At 52.4% G+C, this 22858-nt stretch overlaps 2 protein-coding genes across 9 annotated transcripts in view; one reads left to right on the top strand and one right to left on the bottom strand.

Annotated features, from left to right (window-relative positions):
* MMS22L (MMS22 like, DNA repair protein) overlaps nucleotides 1-14196 on the top strand; it is a 108230-nt gene extending 94034 nt beyond the window's left edge. The window contains exons 24-25 of one of the 2 annotated variants that reach the window (XM_060190751.1): nucleotides 9772-9884; nucleotides 14171-14196. In XM_060190751.1, coding sequence (XP_060046734.1) covers nucleotides 9772-9853 — 82 coding nt within the window. In that variant the 3' untranslated portion in view covers nucleotides 9854-9884; nucleotides 14171-14196. Of the gene's footprint in view, nucleotides 1-9771; nucleotides 12088-14170 lie in introns of those variants that run through there. The other variant, XR_009549638.1, reaches the window with a different exon arrangement.
* A 7695-nt stretch (nucleotides 14197-21891) lies between these two features.
* KLHL32 (kelch like family member 32) overlaps nucleotides 21892-22858 on the bottom strand; it is a 218633-nt gene continuing 217666 nt past the window's right edge. For all 7 annotated transcript variants that reach the window (XM_060190744.1, XM_060190743.1, XM_060190742.1 and 4 more), the window contains one exon: nucleotides 21892-22478. In XM_060190744.1, the coding sequence (XP_060046727.1) occupies nucleotides 22317-22478 (162 nt within the window). In that variant the 3' untranslated portion in view covers nucleotides 21892-22316. The remainder of the gene's footprint in view (nucleotides 22479-22858) is intronic.

Here is a 22858-nt window from a genome sequence, read left to right on the forward strand (position 1 = left end):
CCCCCAGCCCCAGGAAGGGGGAGAGTGTCTGCCCTCTTTCCTTTCTTCTTTGCTGTTTAATTCTCCCAGGGCTTTTCTCACTCTGAGCTGGCTTTCTCCATCTGGACGGACACAGGGGAGGAGGGGAAGATAGCACAGCACGAGATCTTTCCGCGGTGCGGTGGGGGCTGGGATCAAGCCTGGACTGAGCTCACGGCAGAGTCGGGGCCCACCGTCTTGCTGCCCCAAAGTGTGTTCTAGGACTCTGACCTGCATATCTGTTTCATGCACGAAATTTCCAAACTGGCCACTTTAAAAAATGGGCAAACATACATATATATACGTAGAAATACTGGTCGGGCCGCATCTGTGACCGTGGAGAACCCTGCAGCTTCCAGTGGAGGGAATGGGGACGCAGAGCCCTGGGGGGAGCGGTGTGGACTTAGACCCGCTCTCTCGCAATTTTGTAAGTCAGTATTCAATCAGAATAAAGCTGTATTACAGCAGTGCAGCTGATACACTTCGCACTGAGACGGGGGCCTGACGGCTGGGCGGGAAGCCCACCAGGTGAGGCGCACCTGGCACTAAGCGCGAGGACCCCCGGGCCCTGCTCTGCGCTCACAGCCCCCAGCTGCAGCAGGTCTGCGAGTGTCTCTCTCGCTCTCTCCCTCTCACCTTCTCCTCTCTGTGTCTCTGTCCTGTCCAACAGAAGGGCAACAACGTCTGCCAAGAGCGGTGGTCACCTAGAACTGCCACCGAGCCCCAGAGTGATGATGTTGGAGGCAGGAAAGAAAAGAGGGGGAGCGAGCCTTAGCACCTCGGGGACCTTGTTTTGTGTAAAGTCCACGCCGGTGGACTGGTTCTGGGCTGCTCACCCGGCCGCTCCGTGTTCAGCCTGCAAACCAGTCTGGCATGTGGGCTTGGCCAGTGGACAGTGAGACGTGCCTCCCTGTGGGGTTTGGCCAGTGGACAGTGAGACGTGCCTTCCTGTGGGGCTTCGCCAGTAGACAGTGAGACGTGCCTCCCTGTGGGGCTTCGCCAGTAGACAGTGAGACGTGCCTCCCTGTGGGGTTTGGCCAGTGGACAGTGAGACGTGCCTTCCTGTGGGGCTTGGCCAGTGGACAGTGATACGTGCCTTCCTGTGGGGCTTCGCCAGTGGACAGTGAGACGTGCCTCCCTGTGGGGCTTCGCCAGTAGACAGTGAGACGTGCCTCCCTGTGGGGTTTGGCCAGTGGACAGTGAGACGTGCCTTCCTGTGGGGCTTGGCCAGTGGACAGTGAGACGTGCCTCCCTGTGGGGTTTGGCCAGTAGACAGTGAGACGTGCCTCCCTGTGGGGCTTCGCCAGTAGACAGTGAGACGTGCCTCCCTGTGGGGTTTGGCCAGTGGACAGTGAGACGTGCCTTCCTGTGGGGCTTGGCCAGTGGACAGTGAGATGTGCCTCCCTGTGGGGTTTGGCCAGTGGACAGTGAGACATGCCTTCCTGTGGGGCTTGGCCAGTAGACAGTGAGACGTGCCTCCCTGTGGGGCTTCGCCAGTGGACAGTGAGATGTGCCTCCCTGTGGGGTTTGGCCAGTGGACAGTGAGACGTGCCTTCCTGTGGGGCTTGGCCAGTGGACAGTGAGACGTGCCTCCCTGTGGGGTTTGGCCAGTGGACAGTGAGATGTGCCTTCCTGTGGGGTTTGGCCAGTGGACAGTGAGACGTGCCTCCCTTTGGGGTTTGGCCAGTGGACAGTGAGACGTGCCTCCCTGTGGGGTTTGGCCAGTAGACAGTGAGACGTGCCTCCCTGTGGGGTTTGGCCAGTAGACAGTGAGACGTGCCTCCCTGTGGGGTTTGGCCAGTAGACAGTGAGACGTGCCTCCCTGTGGGGTTTGGCCAGTAGACAGTGAGACGTGCCTCCCTGTGGGGTTTGGCCAGTGGACAGTGAGATGTGCTTCCCTGTGGGGTTTGGCCAGTAGACAGTGATACGTGCCTCCCTGTGGGGTTTGGCCAGTGGACAGTGAGACGTGCCTCCCTGTGGGGTGTGGTCACTAGACTGTGAGACGTGCCTCCCTGTGGGGTTTGGCCAGTAGACAGTGAGACGTGCCTCCCTGTGGGGTTTGGCCAGTGGACAGTGAGACGTGCCTCCCTGTGGGGCTTGGCCAGTGGACAGTGAGACGTGCCTCCCTGTGGGGCTTCACCAGTAGACAGTGAGACGTGCCTCCCTGTGGGGTTTGGCCAGTGGACAGTGAGACGTGCCTCCCTGTGGGGTTTGGCCAGTGGACAGTGAGACGTGCCTCCCTGTGGGGTTTGGTCACTAGACTGAGACGTGCCTCCCTGTGGGGTTTGGCCAGTGGACAGTGAGACGTGCCTCCCTGTGGGGTTTGGCCAGTGGACAGTGAGACGTGCCTCCCTGTGGGGTTTGGCCAGTGGACAGTGAGACGTGCCTCCCTGTGGGGTTTGGTCACTAGACTGTGAGACGTGCCTCCCTGTGGGGTTTGGCCAGTGGACAGTGAGACGTGCCTCCCTGTGGGGCTTCGCCAGTAGACAGTGAGACGTGCCTCCCTGTGGGGCTTGGCCAGTAGACAGTGAGACGTGCCTCCCTGTGGGGTTTGGCCAGTGGACAGTGAGACGTGCCTCCCTGTGGGGCTTCGCCAGTAGACAGTGAGACGTGCCTCCCTGTGGGGTTTGGCCAGTGGACAGTGAGACGTGCCTCCCTGTGGGGCTTCGCCAGTAGACAGTGAGACGTGCCTCCCTGTGGGGTTTGGTCACTAGACTGTGAGACGTGCCTCCCTGTGGGGCTTCGCCAGTAGACAGTGAGACGTGCCTCCCTGTGGGGTTTGGCCAGTGGACAGTGAGACGTGCCTCCCTGTGGGGTTTGGCCAGTAGACAGTGAGACGTGCCTCCCTGTGGGGTTTGGCCAGTGGACAGTGAGACGTGCCTCCCTGTGGGGCTTCGCCAGTAGACAGTGAGACGTGCCTCCCTGTGGGGTTTGGTCACTAGACTGTGAGACGTGCCTTCCTGTGGGGCTTGGCCAGTAGACACAGTGAGACGTGCCTCCCTGTGGGGTTTGGCCAGTGGACAGTGAGACGTGCCTTCCTGTGGGGCTTGGCCAGTAGACAGTGAGACGTGCCTCCCTGTGGGGTTTGGCCAGTGGACAGTGAGATGTGCCTTCCTGTGGGGTTTGGCCAGTGGACAGTGAGACGTGCCTTCCTGTGGGGTTTGGCCAGTGGACAGTGAGATGTGCCTTCCTGTGGGGCTTGGCCAGTAGACAGTGAGACGTGCCTCCCTGTGGGGTTTGGCTAGTAGACAGTGAGACGTGCCTCCCTGTGGGGTTTGGCCAGTGGACAGTGAGACGTGCCTCCCTGTGGGGCTTCGCCAGTAGACAGTGAGACGTGCCTCCCTGTGGGGTTTGGTCACTAGACTGTGAGACGTGCCTCCCTGTGGGGTTTGGTCACTAGACTGTGAGACGTGCCTTCCTGTGGGGTTTGGCCAGTGGACAGTGAGACGTGCCTCCCTGTGGGGTTTGGTCACTAGACTGTGAGACGTGCCTCCCTGTGGGGTTTGGCCAGTGGACAGTGAGACGTGCCTCCCTGTGGGGTTTGGCCAGTGGACAGTGAGACGTGCCTCCCTGTGGGGCTTCGCCAGTGGACAGTGAGACGTGCCTCCCTGTGGGGTTTGGTCACTAGACTGTGAGACGTGCCTCCCTGTGGGGTTTGGCCAGTGGACAGTGAGACGTGCCTCCCTGTGGGGTTTGGCCAGTGGACAGTGAGACGTGCCTCCCTGTGGGGTTTGGCCAGTGGACAGTGAGACGTGCCTCCCTGTGGGGTTTGGCCAGTGGACAGTGAGACGTGCCTCCCTGTGGGGTTTGGTCACTAGACTGTGAGACGTGCCTCCCTGTGGGGTTTGGCCAGTGGACAGTGAGACGTGCCTCCCTGTGGGGTTTGGTCACTAGACTGTGAGACGTGCCTTCCTGTGGGGTTTGGCCAGTGGACAGTGAGACGTGCCTCCCTGTGGGGTTTGGCCAGTGGACAGTGAGACGTGCCTCCCTGTGGGGTTTGGTCACTAGACTGTGAGACGTGCCTTCCTGTGGGGTTTGGCCAGTGGACAGTGAGACGTGCCTCCCTGTGGGGTTTGGCCAGTGGACAGTGAGACGTGCCTCCCTGTGGGGCTTCGCCAGTAGACAGTGAGACGTGCCTCCCTGTGGGGTTTGGCCAGTGGACAGTGAGATGTGCCTTCCTGTGGGGTTTGGCCAGTAGACAGTGAGACGTGCCTCCCTGTGGGGTTTGGCCAGTGGACAGTGAGATGTGCCTTCCTGTGGGGTTTGGCCAGTAGACAGTGAGACGGGCCTCCCTGTGGCGTTTGGCCAGTGGACAGTGAGACGTGCCTCCCTGTGGGGTTTGGCCAGTGGACAGTGAGACGTGCCTTCCTGTGGGGTTTGGCCAGTAGACAGTGAGACGTGCCTCCCTGTGGGGTTTGGCCAGTGGACAGTGAGACGTGCCTCCCTGTGGGGTTTGGCCAGTAGACAGTGAGACGTGCCTCCCTGTGGGGTTTGGCCAGTGGACAGTGAGACGTGCCTCCCTGTGGGGTTTGGCCAGTGGACAGTGAGACGTGCCTCCCTTTGGGGTTTGGCCAGTGGACAGTGAGACGTGCCTCCCTGTGGGGTTTGGCCAGTAGACAGTGAGACGTGCCTCCCTGTGGGGTTTGGCCAGTGGACAGTGAGATGTGCTTCCCTGTGGGGTTTGGCCAGTAGACAGTGATACGTGCCTCCCTGTGGGGTTTGGCCAGTGGACAGTAAGACGTGCCTCCCTGTGGGGTGTGGTCACTAGACTGTGAGACGTGCCTCCCTGTGGGGTTTGGCCAGTAGACAGTGAGACGTGCCTCCCTGTGGGGTTTGGCCAGTGGACAGTGAGACGTGCCTCCCTGTGGGGTTTGGTCACTAGACTGTGAGACGTGCCTTCCTGTGGGGTTTGGCCAGTGGACAGTGAGACGTGCCTCCCTGTGGGGTTTGGCCAGTGGACAGTGAGACGTGCCTCCCTGTGGGGTTTGGCCAGTGGACAGTGAGACGTGCCTCCCTGTGGGGTTTGGCCAGTGGACAGTGAGACGTGCCTTCCTGTGGGGTTTGGCCAGTGGACAGTGAGACGTGCCTTCCTGTGGGGCTTGGCCAGTAGACAGTGAGACGTGCCTCCCTGTGGGGTTTGGCCAGTGGACAGTGAGACGTGCCTTCCTGTGGGGCTTGGCCAGTAGACAGTGAGATGTGCCTTCCTGTGGGGCTTGGCCAGTGGACAGTGAGACGTGCCTTCCTGTGGGGTTTGGCCAGTAGACAGTGAGACGTGCCTCCCTGTGGGGTTTGGCCAGTGGACAGTGAGACGTGCCTCCCTGTGGGGCTTGGCCAGTGGACAGTGAGACGTGCCTCCCTGTGGGGTTTGGCCAGTGGACAGTGAGATGTGCTTCCCTGTGGGGTTTGGCCAGTAGACAGTGATACGTGCCTCCCTGTGGGGTTTGGCCAGTGGACAGTAAGACGTGCCTCCCTGTGGGGTTTGGTCACTAGACTGTGAGACGTGCCTCCCTGTGGGGTTTGGCCAGTGGACAGTGAGACGTGCCTCCCTGTGGGGTTTGGCCAGTGGACAGTGAGACGTGCCTCCCTGTGGGGTTTGGCCAGTGGACAGTGAGACGTGCCTCCCTGTGGGGCTTCGCCAGTGGACAGTGAGACGTGCCTCCCTGTGGGGTTTGGTCACTAGACTGTGAGACGTGCCTCCCTGTGGGGTTTGGCCAGTGGACAGTGAGACGTGCCTCCCTGTGGGGTTTGGCCAGTGGACAGTGAGACGTGCCTCCCTGTGGGGTTTGGCCAGTAGACAGTGAGACGTGCCTCCCTGTGGGGTTTGGCCAGTGGACAGTGAGACGTGCCTCCCTGTGGGGTTTGGCCAGTGGACAGTGAGACGTGCCTCCCTGTGGGGTTTGGTCACTAGACTGTGAGACGTGCCTCCCTGTGGGGTTTGGCCAGTGGACAGTGAGACGTGCCTCCCTGTGGGGTTTGGTCACTAGACTGTGAGACGTGCCTCCCTGTGGGGTTTGGCCAGTGGACAGTGAGACGTGCCTCCCTGTGGGGTTTGGTCACTAGACTGTGAGACGTGCCTTCCTGTGGGGTTTGGCCAGTGGACAGTGAGACGTGCCTCCCTGTGGGGTTTGGCCAGTGGACAGTGAGACATGCCTCCCTGTGGGGTTTGGCCAGTGGACAGTGAGACGTGCCTCCCTGTGGGGTTTGGCCAGTGGACAGTGAGACGTGCCTCCCTGTGGGGTTTGGCCAGTGGACAGTGAGACGTGCCTCCCTGTGGGGTTTGGCCAGTGGACAGTGAGACGTGCCTCCCTGTGGGGTTTGGCCAGTGGACAGTGAGATGTGCCTTCCTGTGGGGTTTGGCCAGTAGACAGTGAGACGTGCCTCCCTGTGGGGTTTGGCCAGTGGACAGTGAGATGTGCCTTCCTGTGGGGTTTGGCCAGTAGACAGTGAGACGGGCCTCCCTGTGGCGTTTGGCCAGTGGACAGTGAGACGTGCCTCCCTGTGGGGTTTGGCCAGTGGACAGTGAGACGTGCCTTCCTGTGGGGTTTGGCCAGTAGACAGTGAGACGTGCCTCCCTGTGGGGTTTGGCCAGTGGACAGTGAGACGTGCCTCCCTGTGGGGCTTGGCCAGTGGACAGTGAGACGTGCCTCCCTGTGGGGTTTGGCCAGTAGACAGTGAGACGTGCCTCCCTGTGGGGTTTGGCCAGTGGACAGTGAGACGTGCCTCCCTGTGGGGTTTGGCCAGTGGACAGTGAGACGTGCCTCCCTTTGGGGTTTGGCCAGTGGACAGTGAGACGTGCCTCCCTGTGGGGTTGGGCCAGTAGACAGTGAGACGTGCCTCCCTGTGGGGTTTGGCCAGTGGACAGTGAGACGTGCCTCCCTGTGGGGTTTGGTCACTAGACTGTGAGACGTGCCTTCCTGTGGGGTTTGGCCAGTGGACAGTGAGACGTGCCTCCCTGTGGGGTTTGGCCAGTGGACAGTGAGACGTGCCTCCCTGTGGGGTTTGGCCAGTGGACAGTGAGACGTGCCTCCCTGTGGGGTTTGGCCAGTGGACAGTGAGACGTGCCTTCCTGTGGGGTTTGGCCAGTGGACAGTGAGACGTGCCTTCCTGTGGGGCTTGGCCAGTAGACAGTGAGACGTGCCTCCCTGTGGGGTTTGGCCAGTGGACAGTGAGACGTGCCTTCCTGTGGGGCTTGGCCAGTAGACAGTGAGACGTGCCTTCCTGTGGGGCTTGGCCAGTGGACAGTGAGACGTGCCTTCCTGTGGGGTTTGGCCAGTAGACAGTGAGACGTGCCTCCCTGTGGGGTTTGGCCAGTGGACAGTGAGACGTGCCTCCCTGTGGGGCTTGGCCAGTGGACAGTGAGACGTGCCTCCCTGTGGGGTTTGGCCAGTGGACAGTGAGATGTGCTTCCCTGTGGGGTTTGGCCAGTAGACAGTGATACGTGCCTCCCTGTGGGGTTTGGCCAGTGGACAGTAAGACGTGCCTCCCTGTGGGGTGTGGTCACTAGACTGTGAGACGTGCCTCCCTGTGGGGTTTGGCCAGTAGACAGTGAGACGTGCCTCCCTGTGGGGTTTGGCCAGTGGACAGTGAGACGTGCCTCCCTGTGGGGCTTGGCCAGTGGACAGTGAGACGTGCCTCCCTGTGGGCTTTGGCCAGTGGACAGTGAGACGTGCCTCCCTGTGGGGCTTGGCCAGTGGACAGTGAGACGTGCCTTCCTGTGGGGTTTGGCCAGTGGACAGTGAGACGTGCCTCCCTGTGGGGTTTGGTCACTAGACTGTGAGACGTGCCTCCCTGTGGGGTTTGGCCAGTGGACAGTGAGACGTGCCTCCCTGTGGGGTTTGGTCACTAGACTGTGAGACGTGCCTTCCTGTGGGGTTTGGCCAGTGGACAGTGAGACGTGCCTCCCTGTGGGGTTTGGCCAGTGGACAGTGAGACGTGCCTCCCTGTGGGGTTTGGCCAGTGGACAGTGAGACGTGCCTCCCTGTGGGGTTTGGCCAGTGGACAGTGAGACGTGCCTTCCTGTGGGGTTTGGCCAGTAGACAGTGAGACGTGCCTTCCTGTGGGGCTTGGCCAGTAGACAGTGAGACGTGCCTCCCTGTGGGGTTTGGCCAGTAGACAGTGAGACGTGCCTCCCTGTGGGGTTTGGCCAGTGGACAGTGAGACGTGCCTCCCTGTGGGGCTTCGCCAGTAGACAGTGAGACGTGCCTCCCTGTGGGGTTTGGTCACTAGACTGTGAGACGTGCCTTCCTGTGGGGCTTGGCCAGTAGACACAGTGAGACGTGCCTCCCTGTGGGGTTTGGCCAGTGGACAGTGAGACGTGCCTTCCTGTGGGGCTTGACCAGTAGACAGTGAGACGTGCCTCCCTGTGGGGTTTGGCCAGTGGACAGTGAGACGTGCCTCCCTGTGGGGTTTGGCCAGTGGACAGTGAGACGTGCCTCCCTGTGGGGTTTGGCCAGTAGACAGTGAGACATGCCTCCCTGTGGGGTTTGGCCAGTGGACAGTGAGACGTGCCTCCCTGTGGGGTTTGGCCAGTGGATAGTGAGACGTGCCTCCTTGTGGGGCTTGGCCAGTGGACAGTGAGACGTGCCTCCCTGTGGGGTTTGGCCAGTAGACAGTGAGACGTGCCTCCCTGTGGGGCTTCGCCAGTAGACAGTGAGACGTGCCTCCCTGTGGGGTTTGGCCAGTGGACAGTGAGACGTGCCTTCCTGTGGGGCTTGGCCAGTAGACAGTGAGACGTGCCTCCCTGTGGGGTTTGGCCAGTAGACAGTGAGACGTGCCTCCCTGTGGGGTTTGGCCAGTGGACAGTGAGACGTGCCTCCCTGTGGGGTTTGGCCAGTGGACAGTAAGACGTGCCTCCCTGTGGGGTTTGGTCAGTAGACTGTGAGACGTGCCTCCCTGTGGGGTTTGGCCAGTAGACAGTGAGACGTGCCTCCCTGTGGGGTTTGGCCAGTGGACAGTGAGACGTGCCTCCCTGTGGGGCTTGGCCAGTGGACAGTGAGACGTGCCTCCCTTTGGGGTTTGGCCAGTGGACAGTGAGACGTGCCTCCCTGTGGGGTTTGGTCACTAGACTGTGAGACATGCCTCCTTGTGGGGTTTGGCCAGTAGACAGTGAGACGTGCCTCCCTGTGGGGTTTGGCCAGTAGACAGTGAGATGTTCCTTCCTGTGGGGTTTGGTCAGTGGACAGTGAGACGTGCCTCCCTGTGGGGTTTGGCCAGTAGACAGTGAGACGTGCCTCCCTGTGGGGTTTGGTCACTAGACTGTGAGACATGCCTCCTTGTGGGGTTTGGCCAGTAGACAGTGAGACGTGCCTCCCTGTGGGGTTTGGCCAGTAGACAGTGAGATGTTCCTTCCTGTGGGGTTTGGTCAGTGGACAGTGAGACGTGCCTCCCTGTGGGGTTTGGCCAGTAGACAGTGAGATGTTCCTTCCTGTGTGGTTTGGTCAGTGGACAGTGAGACATGCCTCCCTGTGGGGCTTGGCCAGTTGACAGTAAGATGTGCTTTCTTTGTGGCTTGCAGCCCTGCCTGGTTGGCTCGGCTATTCCTAGTCAGGCAGCCTCCCTGGCCCTCTGCCTGGAGAAACTGCTGCTTAGGCATCAACACTCCCGCCGACGTTGCTGTGTCCTAAAGATTGTGGGGGACTCGGAGTTGGTGTGTGTGTAGGCAAACACTGAGTCGCGCTTAGTTTGTGAATACTTAGTGGAAAAGCGTCGGAAATGTTGTAGATATATCTGTTTTCTTGTTTCTTCCTTACACAGGCAAGCCTACTGCAAGCTTCTGTCTCAGCTAGGACAAGCGGGACAAGAGGAAATTCAGAGACTGCAACAAGATGGCTCCTGACCCGCTCTGTGCTTCATCCTCTGTACAGCTGGTAAAGCCACGCACGTTCTGACTCCTCGTTTCAGCTCACTAAGACGCCCTAGCATTCCTCCTCACAAACCTGTAGACATGAAGGGTGTAATTAAGGAAATAAAGGTTAATTCTATTGTTGCATTTTAGAACTTGGCAGATGACCTGTGCTTTGGAGAAGGTTTTAGTTAAACTACATTGAAGGTTTTTTTTTTTTTTTTAACGAGAGTGTTATTGACTGTGGAGCAGGTTATATCATCGCATCCATGAGCCTTTCCCCGTAACGTGATTTCCCGTCTTGTGCTCATTTTAGTTCATTACAAAGTAACGTTTTAATGTGCTGAGCCTTGCCAATTTATCTTCTTTTTCGTCAGCATCTTCTGTTTTCTTTTGTATTATTATTAGTGACTTAATCATGATCGACAAGATGGTGGTGTAAGAGGGGAGCAGTTCCCACCACCAGAGTTCCATATCCCTCTTTTACACTTGAAGTTTCCTTTTTTTTTTTTTTTCTTTTTTTGTCTCCAGGGTTCTTCTCCGGCCTGGTGCCTGCACCATAAATCCACGGCTTCCAGAGGCCATGCTCCTCCTTTGCGTTTAGCTGGGAAATGTGATCCGGAAGACAGTTGTTACACTTTTCCCTCCTTGCTTCACTGTGTTTGCAGGAAGCCGCAGAGTTTCATTCAGTAGCTGTTTTTCTTCAGTCCTTATCTCTTCTGGATTCCTTTCACCAAGCGGCTTTGCCCCATGTCTGCTTTCTGTGCTAAACATTACCTGATATCAACAACTTCGGTCTCCTTGTGAACCAACCTGGGTCTCCAACCCAGCACTCCTTTGTCACCTTGATCAAGTTGTCGCGGGAATATCTGTGGAACAGCTCTGAGTGTGTCAGCTCCAGGTGCAGCAGATCCAGAGGGCGAGTCTGAGGCCCAGGCCGCGGGGAGGCAGGGAGAGACACTATGGCACCAGAATCTAGCGGACTCCTGCCAGGCTAGATGCCCGCCTGACTCGGAAAGCCGCTTACACTGCCTTTAAGCTGGGTGCTGTGCCTGGTTTGGTCACAGGGTGGTTCTGGAAAAGGTACATTGGGTCTGGCTACAGGGGCACCACGCCGGTGTGTTCAGGCACAAGGGTCACGTGCTGGGTCATCAAGGTCCCCGTGAAACCGAGGAGGAGGCGGGTTGGGTCCATTCCACGCCCAATCCGGGCGCCAAGGTGCCAGTGAGGACAGAAAGAATCAGACAGGCTGGTTGGCTACATTCTGCGAACGAAAAGCTGTGAGCTGATGGGTTACACTCCTAGTCCCCTTGGTTTGCTGACGTGCGGCAGCAGCCCACCCGCCTGTCTGTCCGCTGTGGAGTTGGGGAACATTTTATTTCAAAATTGCTGAGCTCTTATGAGCCTCCACTCATCTCTTCATAGAAGAAAAGAATAAGAGCTAATAAGCCTTATTCTGTCTCCCAGTGTTCTCAGAAGAGTCAGTATGGTGACGTGAAGATACTTAGAGACCCATGGTCTGTCTGCAGCAATTACATCAGGGATAGAGAGACTTTTTTCAGCCAGGAGCCATGTGGGTACTTATATCTTCATGGTCCATAAAAAAAATAATAATAAATATCAGCCCAAAATTAGCCCCTAATGTTATGATGAGGGAGGTGCCTCCTAAGGGTTATTGAACGTTGAGCCTGCCTGCAGTGGCCTTGGCAGGGCCGGACCACGTGATCGCAGGCGGAATCCCCCCCCATGTCCGAGATGCTGTACGGAAGCAAAGGGGAAGGCCACTCCTCCTCTCCTCCTCTCTTTTTCTGACGCTGGGCTCTGAATGGACTGGCCTGTATTCTCTACCTTTCTCACGTCCTATTTGCTTATTTTGAATTGATTGGTTATTTTCAGTTGGGTGCTCTGCTCCATTCTGTTCTGTTCCTTCAAGACAACATCTCTACTGCTTTCTGGCTGAAGAAGCATCTATGGAGTGAACTGCTGCTAAGAGGCAGCTGGCGTTAGCCATCTCCTCCTGCACAGATCCCATGAAGTCCAGAGGAGAATCTGCTGTTTTCCCCTAAGGTCAGCTGGGTGGAATGAACATAGGCCGCTCTGTGGTTACTTTATAGAGTACTGATACTCCTTGCATTATGATAGTGACTTTTTAAGCTAATTATGTATTATTTTGCAAGCTTTAGCAATGGTGGTTTTATTTATTTAAGGTGATGTCATTAAAGAAGATATATATAATGTTTCCCCAAGGGAAATGAATAATGGTTGGAAAGCTGCTAGGGAAGCATGCGTTAGTGTCTGTCTGTCTGTCTGCAGAGGCTGGGAATGACTGAAGTCCACACTTAGCAGCAGGAAAAGCTGCTAGGGAAGCATGCGTTAGTGTCTGTCTGTCTGTCTGCAGAGGCTGGGAATGACTGAAGTCCACACTTAGCAGCAGGAAAAGCTGCTAGGGAAGCATGCGTTAGTGTCTGTCTGTCTGTCTGCAGAGGCTGGGAATGACTGAAGTCCACACTTAGCAGCAGGAAAAGCTGCTAGGGAAGCATGCGTTAGTGTCTGTCTGTCTGTCTGCAGAGGCTGGGAATGACTGAAGTCCACACTTAGCAGCAGGAAAAGCTGCTAGGGAAACATGCGTTAGTGTCTGTCTGTCTGTCTGCAGAGGCTGGGAATGACTGAAGTCCACACTTAGCCAGCAGGAAAAGCTGCTAGGGAAGCATGCGTTAGTGTCTGTCTGTCTGTCTGCAGAGGCTGGGAATGACTGAAGTCCACACTTAGCCAGCAGCAGTAGCGAAAGGCTGTCGCTAGACATACATGAACATGCTTTTTGTGGCAAAGTTCAACCTTTTTTTTTTAAAAGCATTTTTCCCCTTTTTTAAAATTTTATTTATAAAAAGGAAATACTGATGAAACCATAGGATGAGAGGGGTACAACTCCACACAGTTCCTACCACCAGAACTCCGTATCCCATCCCCTCCCCTGACGTCTTTCCTGTTCTTTATCCCTCTGGGAGCATGGACCCAGGGTCATTGTGGGATGCAGAAGGTGGAAGGTCTGGCTTCTGTCATTGCTTCCCCGCTGAACATGGGCGTTGGCAGGTGGGACAGGTTACTGGGGAATCAGAGCTCCAGGACACACTGGTGGGGTTCAACCTCTTTTTTTTCTTTCAGAAAATAAATTTGGGGATGGGGATAGCTGTCGGGCTAGCGTCGCGGGAGAGAGAGATGACCCAGGAACCAAGATTGAGGCAGCAAGGCAGTATCAATCTTTATTCATGCGAGCCGCCCTCCTCCAGGGTGGGACACAGCAAACAGAGACAGAAGTGGCTTGGCAATACCATAAGTGGGAGGGGCTGGAAATGGTGGGGGCCCCTAGCAACAGTTGCTGGGGATTCAACTAGCAGGATTAGCAACACCCTGCGGGGCATAGGAAGGAGGCCTTTAGTCATTTGTAAGACAAGGCAGGAGATTGATATGTAAATAAAGCCACCGGCCTTTAGTAGCATGGAATGTAGGGTGCTTTGGGGGCGGAGAGAGGATGGATGTCCCCTCCAGTCAAGCCCTGCCAAGCTCCACCACATGCTCCCAACTTCCCGACAGACAGCATAACGGTTATGCAAACAGACTTGAGTCTTCAAAGTCCCAGGTTCAATCCCCCATACCGCCATAAGCCATAGCTAAGCAGCTTCTCTCTGTGTCTCTGTCTGCAGCTCTCTCAAAAATTAAATAAAATATTTTTTTAAATGGTTTTTGCCTCCAGGGTTATCGCTGGATTTCAGTGCCGACACTACAAATCCACTGCTCCTGGCAACTTTTTTTAATTGGATAGAGAGAGAGGTAGGGGAGATAGACACCTGCAGGCCTGCTTGTGAAGCACCCGCCTTGCAGGCGGCGAGCCAAGAGTTCACACTGGGTCTCCTCCTGGGTCCTCAACTTTTTCTTCAATGAAGAAAAACAAAAATTTTATGATTGTTTTTTTTTCTCTCTAAAAATGTGTGTTGACTCCTCAGTTTTGCCTTTTTTCATCCCCAGGCTTGGGGTCACTTCTCCCTGCTCCCTAATTTCCATTTGGCCCTGAGTATTCTGCCTTGGTAATGTAAGCCACAGCTGTCTTGGTGCATCCTCAGTCCTGAGTCTCCTGTCTCTGAGTTCTGGTGCGTTCCTGTCCTCGGTGGCACTACTCCTGCCTGTGTACACAGCATTCTCAAAGCGCCTTTGTCGCGCCTTGTCCCAGCGGCGACATCCAGCCTCCGCCAGCTCTGCATCCGTGTTTTAGTAGTGAGCTGATAGCTGATGGCCCTCACATCTGTTTTCTCTTAGAGCTTCTCTGGATGGATTCTCCCGAAATGTCGAGAGAACGTGTCCCCTTGCCCACCTCCCTCCTGCCTCCGTGTTTTACCTAGACGGTGCACTCACTTCCCCAGGGCTGGACAAGAGAACAGAAATGCCTCTGGAGTTCAAAGCTGGCTGTCTCTGGGCGGGTGCAGGCTCCCTCTCCGTGCTGGCTTCTGCATTCTGACACGAGGGAGACACAGGGAGCGAGGCCCTCCCTCCCCTGCCGCCGCCGCACTCCACAAGGATGCCCACCTGGACCACGCATGGCAGGCAGGGCCCTGCGCTGTGACCCAGCTCTCTGGCCTCATTCCTCATTGTTCTCTGCTCTGGTTTTCAGTGGACCATGGGATCTTGGCTTTCTTTTTCTTTCCACCTTTTTTTTTCTTTTTTTGCCATCCCCTGCATCCAAACTTTATTCTATTGTTCGTTATAGTCTCCTTACCTCTGATTTTCCTTTCTGCGATTTATCTTTAAGACAGTTCTAACATTATTGTTCAAAAAACACTGTTCTCAGGGGCCGGGCAGTGGTACTCCCGTGCTGGGCTAGCGTGAGGGTGTTTCTTCGGGGGCATGTGCTCTCTGGGTTGGCGAGAACTCGACCGGAGCCAACCTTACTCAGCGACGCGTCAGAGAGACCAGGAACTCGTGGCAGAGCGGGACCACAATGTCTCTTCATTGATCAGAGACAACGCTTTTATATATTTAGAACCGGAAGTGGCAGGTCGGAAAAGGAAATGGCTAGAAATGGGGGTGGAGGAAAGGCTATGGTAGAAACTCCCTGAGCAGCTGTAGCGAAGGTTTTAACCAGTGGGTTAATACCCTGCAGGCAGGGCGGTCCCAGAAGATAGATCAAAGGTGGGGATCTTTCAGGCAAAACAATGATTATGTAAACAGGCCATAGTGTCAGCAGTGGAGGATGGAGCAGAGCAGGGGAGGGCTGGCTTAAGTTCTGACACTCCTGGTTGAGCACACACAGTAATAAGCACAAGGATCTGGGTTTCAGCCCCTGGCTCCCCACCTGCAGGGTAGAAGTTTTACAAGTGGTGAAGCAGGTCTGCAGGTGACTTTCGCTACCTCTATCTCCCTTCCCCTCTCAATTTCTCTCTGTCCTGTCCAATAAAATAGAAAAAGTACAAGGGCAACAAAAGGGAATAAATATTAAAAAATAAATAAAATAGAAAAAGTGACTGCAGGAGCAGTGGATTCATAGTGCAGGCACTGAATCCTAGTGATAACCCTGGGGGAAAAAAAAAAACCATTTTCCTCTTGCTATTCTTCCCCTCAAGACTTCCAATTACCTCTTACTGTTGGTAATCTGACATTCAACCCCTCCCGTCAAAAGATTTTCTTCTGCCTCTACCTTTGAAAAAACAATTCCCCAAAACTCACCTCAAGACTCTTAGCTGCTGCTTCTGCCTGTCAGCCGTGCTAATTCCAAACTCTCAACCTCATTTCAGTTGTCTGGCTTTAATACCACGCTTTCCACAGAAACCTAATCTTCAAACACATGTAAGCAGGGAGGCAAAACAGACATTTTGAATCCATGGGTAATCCAGCCAAAAAATCTCCGTAAAATGCCAGGTGGAGTGTGGGAGGAGGGGGTGATGAAACGGGAGTCAAAGGATGTTATTAGACTTCAGATGTGTCTATCATTTAAAGTTTATTTAATACTTAGAGTTCCGCGACTGAGAGAAAAACATGGGAGTATAACCTCTGTACCAAATCACTCAGCTTTGAGTGGACTTTCATTTGAAGAGTTTTATAGCTTAATGTTTAGGGGACCATGGGACACCTTGCCTGGTACAAAGCAAGTTCGAGAAGCCAGGGTGGAGCCCTGCAGCCCCCACACAGCATCCACTTCTGAGAGGGATCTTCAGAGGTAGAGAAGCAGGGCTGTGCTGCCTCCCTCCCTCTTTGCCGCTGTCTTTAAAAAAAAAAAAAGTCTGGCGAGGACTGTGGAGTCTTGAAGGTATAGAGCCCCCAGCAGTAGCCCTGGCAGAAAAAAAGGAAAAAAAAAAAAAAAAAGACGAGGCCAGGTGGTGGCACACCTAGTTGAGCACACATATCACAGGGTGCAAGGACCCAGGTTCGAGCCCCTGGACCCCACCTGCATGGGGGAAGCTTTGTGATTGGTGAAGCAGGGCTGCAGGTGTCTGTCTCTCTCCCCATCATCCACTTCCCTCTCAATTTCCAGTTGTCTCTATCCAATAAATATTTTTAAAAAATTTTTTTAAACTCAAATTTTTTTTTAATTAGTGATTTAATAATGATGAACAAGATTAAGATAACGGGTAGAATTCCACACAGTTCCCACCACCAGAGTACCGTGTCCCGTCCCCTCCATTGGAAGCTTCCCTGTTCTTTATCCCTCTGGGAGTCTGGACCAAAATTCTTTATGGGGAGCAGAAGGTGGGAGCTCTGGCTTCTGTCATTGCTTCTCTGCTGGACATGGGTGTTGGCAGGTGGATCCACACCCCCAGCCTGTGTCTGTCTGTCCCTAGTGGGGGAGGGCTCTGGGGAGGGGAGGCTGCAGGACACACGGGTGAGGCCGTCTGCCCAGGAAGGTCAGGATGGCTTCATGGTAGCATCTGCAACTTGGCTGTGCTGGGCTACCATGGGGGTGCCTCTTCCTGGGCACATACTCTCTGGGTTGGAGAGAATGCAACCGGAGCCAGCCTGAGCTGCTACTCACTCAGCGACATGAGGGAGATGACTCAGGAACCAAATGTGGCATGAGGTAATGCAATATCCTTATTAATCAGAGAGCCAAGGCTTTTAAGAGGCAGACCCGGAAGTGGCAAGTCGGAAAAGGAAACGGCTAGGAAAGGGGCAAAGAAAAGCACAAGGGATCTGGGAAGGTGGAAACTTCCTTAGCAACTGTCATGGTAGAGTTTTAACTGGTAGGATTAGTAATACCCTGCAGGCAGGGAGGGTCTGGAGGGTAGAAAGAAGACAGATCAAAGGAATGGAATGGATGGGGATCTTTCAGGCAAAACGATGATTATGTAGATAGGCCATAATATCAGGAATGCAGGGTGCTTTGTGAGGCTCCTCACAATTTCCCGACACGCTGAAAGTCGGTAAGATATAAAGCAGAACAGACTGTTCAATAAACAGGAATTGAGCAGGTGAAATTAGGCATCTTCATTTGGGAAGAAGCTCGTAAGTCTGTTTTAAGTATGTTCCAAGAGGCCCATGCCTTCTGCAATATTTGCCTGAGCCTAAGAGCTAACATGCAGGTGGACTAAGAATGTTTTTCTTAAAGCCAAAGCAGCGCTGAGCTCTGCCTCGTGAAGGCACTGGCCGTGGTCTGTGTGTCTGGTGCCCCAGGTGTGACCATCTGCTCTGCCACAGCTACTGCTCTCTCCGGGGCCCAGAGACTTCTGTCTCCGCCTAGCCCTCATGCATTTTCTTCTTAAACATTTTTAACTGTTGCTGAACGTCTGTATAAAGATACCATGTGTAAATTGTTATACTCTGTGTGTGTGCTCAGTATCCAGAAGTACTCTTCCATGCTTCATCATAGTTTGTTGTTTTAACAAGGGTGGGGGGTTGAACCTGGGACTTTTGGAGCCTCAGGCATGAGAGTCTCTTTGCATAACCATTATGCTCTCTGCCCATGCCCGAAGGATTTTAATTTTTTTTCCCCAGGGTACTGGGGATGCTACCCACACCACCTGTCACAAATATTTAAAGCTAACTAGTTTCTTAATGAATTACATGAACCCATTTCTATCTACCTTCCTGAGTCTTTGACTTTTTTTTTTTTTAAGATTTTATGTATTCATGAAGAAAATAGGTAGAGAACCAGATCACTGGTACATGTGCTGCCGGGGATTGAACTCGGGACCTCATGATTGAGAGTCCAGTGCTTTCTGCACTGCACCACCCCCCAGACCACGAATCTTTGAGACTACTTTGCCTTTGTCAACTAATGTTTTATGGAGGCCAGGCAGTGGTGCGTGCACTCAGTTAAACGCACATGGCACAAAGCGCAAGACCCCGCGCAAGGATGTTCCCCAGAAATCTGACGAGCCTGTTACAGACAAGACAGCAGGAAATCTACCTTCCCTAGAGCTTAAATGTTGACGGTTCATTACTTGTACTCCAAGGAGAGAGGGTAGACAGACATCAGAGAAGCCCAACCAAAAGGTCAATCCTCTGTAAACCATTAGTTGGCTTCTTATACAAATCTTACATTTTTCAAAAACTGATTTTCTGCCTGTCCTGTTGGCATTTAAAATAATTTGCCCATGGAGTGTGTAGATAGTGCCAATTCAAGTGGCCTGCTTTGTTCAGAACACCTGGTTTGGGAAGCTAGCAAAATTTCATGTTCTCTCATATACTTAGTAAGACAAAAGGTTTGGGTTTTGATTCCATTATATGTTATATTGGGAAGCTTATAAAACTAGGACCATTCTGTGGTCATGAGCAGGAACGTTCCAAGCTGCCCCAATATCAGGACCCATCTTCCTCAGGTGTAGCATAGAGTACGTTGTCCATCCTCCCTTCAGAGGATGGAACATTCTCTACCGTTGTTGATCCAAGTTGAGGTCTGCAGGTATCTGTCTTTCTCTCCCCCTCTCTGTCTTCTCCTCCTCTGTCCATTTCTCTCTGTCCTACCCAACAACAATGACAAAAATAATAACTACACCAATAAAACAACTAGGGCAACAAAAGGGAATAAAGATAAAAAAAATATTAAGGGTGGGTGGGTGGGGAGAATACAGGTCCAAGAAGGATGACAGAGGACCTAGTGGGGGTTGTATTGTTCTATAGGAAACTGGGGAATGTTATGCATGTACAAACTATTGTATTTACTGTTGAATGTAAAACATTAATTCCCAAAAAAAGAAATTAAAAAAAATTTTTAATTAGGAAGGGATTTTGTACTTTGGAAGCTACTACTTGGCTGTGATGATAAAGAATGTCTCCAAAAACTATGGGACGTTTTAGAATACTCAAGCTTGTTTCTGAAATATAAACAAACGACAAATTAACACTCACTGAGGAGGAAAGTATATCTGCTAGTATACACTGACCTGAGTTAAAGGAAGACTTTGAAATCTGCAGAGAAAGAATCAAGACCAGTTGAGGTTGCCTTTCATGATTAGTCAGACAAGTTTATTTTTAGAGTATTTCCCTTTCATACACAGGACACAGGATCTGTGATTACAAATATATTTTAATAGCTTTATAAGGTAAGACAACTGGAGAGAAAAGTCATATGGACTAGGAAGTTTAGTAAACCTGGAACAGTCTTTCCTTAAGTCCTTAAGAAAGATTTCTCATGTTATAATTCATTTTTTTGACCTAGAATAATTATTTTATAAACTTCCTTAAGATGATTTATAGCACTTAAAAAAAAAACCCTGTCATTGATGAATAATTAATTCATCAGTTATTGGTATTTTTGCCTTGCAGAACTGTAGAAATACTATTAGGAGAGTTTGGTCTACACTAAAGCTGGTATTTTTAAATATACCCTTCATCCCGATGTCCCTTCCTGCTCCTTAATCAAAATAACCTTAAGTTTATATCTGCAGCTGGATAGATACATTTAAATTTTAGTGTCTTAGATATCTTGTAATACTGTGTGAAGTAAATGAACTTAAGATAAAAAGTTCTTTCTTCCTCATTTTTATCTCTGAATTACTAATAGTAGTCCTGTAAGACAAGTGTTGCTGAGCGATGAGAATTTACCAAGGGAAGTCTATGTAATGTTCTTTTAATAAAGGTGATCGAAGTCCTAACAAGATTAGGGAAAGGGAAAAACTCAAGTTGCACTTGTTGAATTTATGTCCTGATGTTATTACAGACTTTATTATTTTTTATATTTTGTTATAGGAAGCAAATCCAAAAAGCTAGCCTAAAAAAGCCATATGCATTATTAAAGTCGCAGTAATAAAATATGTGTGGGGGGTCTCGCCAGAGCTCGAGCTCAGCATGACCTTTAACAAAGTGGAAAACTTAAAACTGTTGACTGTCGATTCTCGGTTCATGTCTATGTCAGAGCACTTTATGGTACCATAATTAGTACATCTAAGTTATTTTTAGCTTTAAAATGTCATTTTTCACTAATTGATTTTAAATAAGTTATTTATTATTTCAGGCAAGGATTTTCACAAATTTAGGAAACTTTGGCTTGGACAGGCTCCCTTTTTCCAACAGAGTACACCTTTTTCTATGTTCATCAGAATCATTTATCTCATAGCAAATTTACCAAATTCCATTTCCTAGTTGTTGTTGTTTTTTTTTTAACTTAAAAAAATAACCTTTCTGGATGGGGGTAGACAGCATAATGGCTATGCAAAGAGATTCTCATGCCTGGGGCTCCAAAGTCCCAGGTTCAATCACCTACACCACCATCAGCTCTGGTAAAATTAAATAAATAAATAAATAAATAAATAACCTTCCTATTCAGTTACAAGCTTGCAAGGACAGGAAAATACCTAATAATTGGGGGTGGGGGAATTCCTAGGCAAAGCACTTCAGTGCATTTGTCTAATTATCACAGTATTTTTACACTAAAAAGTGTAAAAGTCAACAGTTGCCTTCTTTTAAAATCAGTAGTGTGTGGTTTTTTTTTTTTTGGTTTTGTTTTTGCTCCGCACAGAGCTTAATGAGCCCCACACCTGGACTACTAAACTTGCCCACCCAGCAGCCCGGCCCAGTCACGTGGCCTCACTTAACATCAGTAGGTGATGCAAGCTCCTTGTCAAGCTCCTTGTCAAGGTCAGTCATGGAAAACAAGGTATAAAATCTGGGTATCTGGAGGCTGGGTGGTGGTGCACCTGGTTAAGCACATACAGTGTAAGAGCAAGGATCCAGGTTCAAGGCCCGGCTCCCCACCTGCGGGGGGCAAGCCTCAAGCGGTGAAGCAGGTCTGCAAGTGTCTCTTTCTCTCTCCCCCGTCTCTCTCCCTTCCTCTCTTAATTTCTCTCTGTCCAGCCAATAAAATGGGAAAAAACAGCCACCAGGAACAGTGGATTCCTACTGCCGGCACCGATAATATAAATAAACCTGGAGGGAAAAAAGAAAAAGAAAATCTGGATACCCCAAACGCTGCTGCAGTGTACTTTTATTATTCTTATTACCTTAAATAAAATACGGCATTTAAAATTTATGATGTCATAATGCTCAGTCTATTGAGTGGAATTGCAGAATGTTCAACTCTTAAAGAAAAATTAGAGACCTAGTTGTAAGTAGTGTAGGGGATTATACCAAGACTTTTTTAAAAGTGCCATTGATGGCAGTCCTTGTGAAATAATTGCCATACTCACATTGTCCTAAACTGTCAGGAAATTGTGCAGATGTGGTCAAGATTGGCAGGGCCCACAAGCCACCCTATTTCCATGCTAGTATTATTATCTACATACCAGTCTTCTGCTTTGTCTTGCATGTGACTGAGGAGGGGGTCTCCTTCCTAGGTCCCCTCAGAGTATTGCTGACTCCTCGCCAACTGGGTCCCTGGCAACGGTTGCTAGGAAAACCCCTGTCATTTCCAGCCCCTCCCACTTCTGGTATCATAAAAGCCACTTCTGTCTCTGGTTTCTCTCTCTCACGCTTCCCGACGACACCCCGAGGAGGTCAGGCGTGCAGACCAGGAGGCGGAAGCCTGCCATTGCGGTTGCCTGGCTCCACGTGGCTTAGCCCGCTGCACTCACACCCGACGCGGGGCTCCCGCACGAATAAAGATTTGGATTGCTACCACTGTGAGCTTGGTCCTGAGTCATCTGTCTCCCGCGTCGCTGGGAGTAGCAGCCCAGGCTGAGTCTGGCCGAGTTCTCTCCAGCCCCCGGGGAAGAGGCACCCCCACACTAGCCCGACACTAAACAGCAAAGAAAATTCTAGACCCACGGAAAGATAATGGACCACCGCGTTGGCACTGACCTCCAGCAGAGTAAAAGTCCCACAGGTTACGCTGGCTGACAGGGTGGGGAGGCTGGCGGGAGGCCTCAGTAATGTCTCTTAGAAAACAACTTTTTTTTTTTTTTGCTAATGTTTATCTGAATAGATGACATAAAACAAGGAAGCATGAAACGCTGAGTCTTTCCTACGCAACACCCAAAAGTCAGGTCTTTTTTCTTTTCTGTTCATGATGTTCATGGTTAGAGAGGACGCTGGCTTTTCAGGTGGTGCCGATCCTGTGCAGAGGCTCTTGAAGCGTCTGGAGGTTCGGGCACGTGAAGCAGGGGGCAGGGAGGAAGCATGCCGCTACCCCGTTGGAAGCAAAGGGGAGCGTGGGCCCGTGGAACACTTCTTCCTTGCCTGCTCTGCTCACATCCAAGACCTGCAAAAGAAGCAAGCAAGGACGCCACCGTGAAGCTCACTCATGCCACACGGCCGCCCCGGGCACGTCTCCCACGCACAGAGCAGCACACTGTGCGGGGTGCCTGCCGCTCTGTGCACGGACGCCTTTGGGCACCTGTAGCCCCAGAGTGGGATCCTCCTCATTTAGTCCTCACAAATCCCCCACCGGGCAGTTTGCATTCTTGCTTGGTACTGTGTGACATGGCCTGTCCAGTGTAGCTGTCCTGTGCTTACCAGCATTCATCTGAAAGTGCCCTTCTGTAACCAGAGCCCTGCTCAGCTCTGGTTCATGGTGGTGTTGCAGGGGACTGAAACTGGGACTCAGGCGTGAGAGTCTCTTTGCAGAACCCTCATGCCACC

This window comes from Erinaceus europaeus, chromosome 4, assembly GCF_950295315.1.
Source record: "Erinaceus europaeus chromosome 4, mEriEur2.1, whole genome shotgun sequence".
In the NCBI taxonomy this organism is placed as follows: Eukaryota; Metazoa; Chordata; class Mammalia; order Eulipotyphla; family Erinaceidae; genus Erinaceus; species Erinaceus europaeus.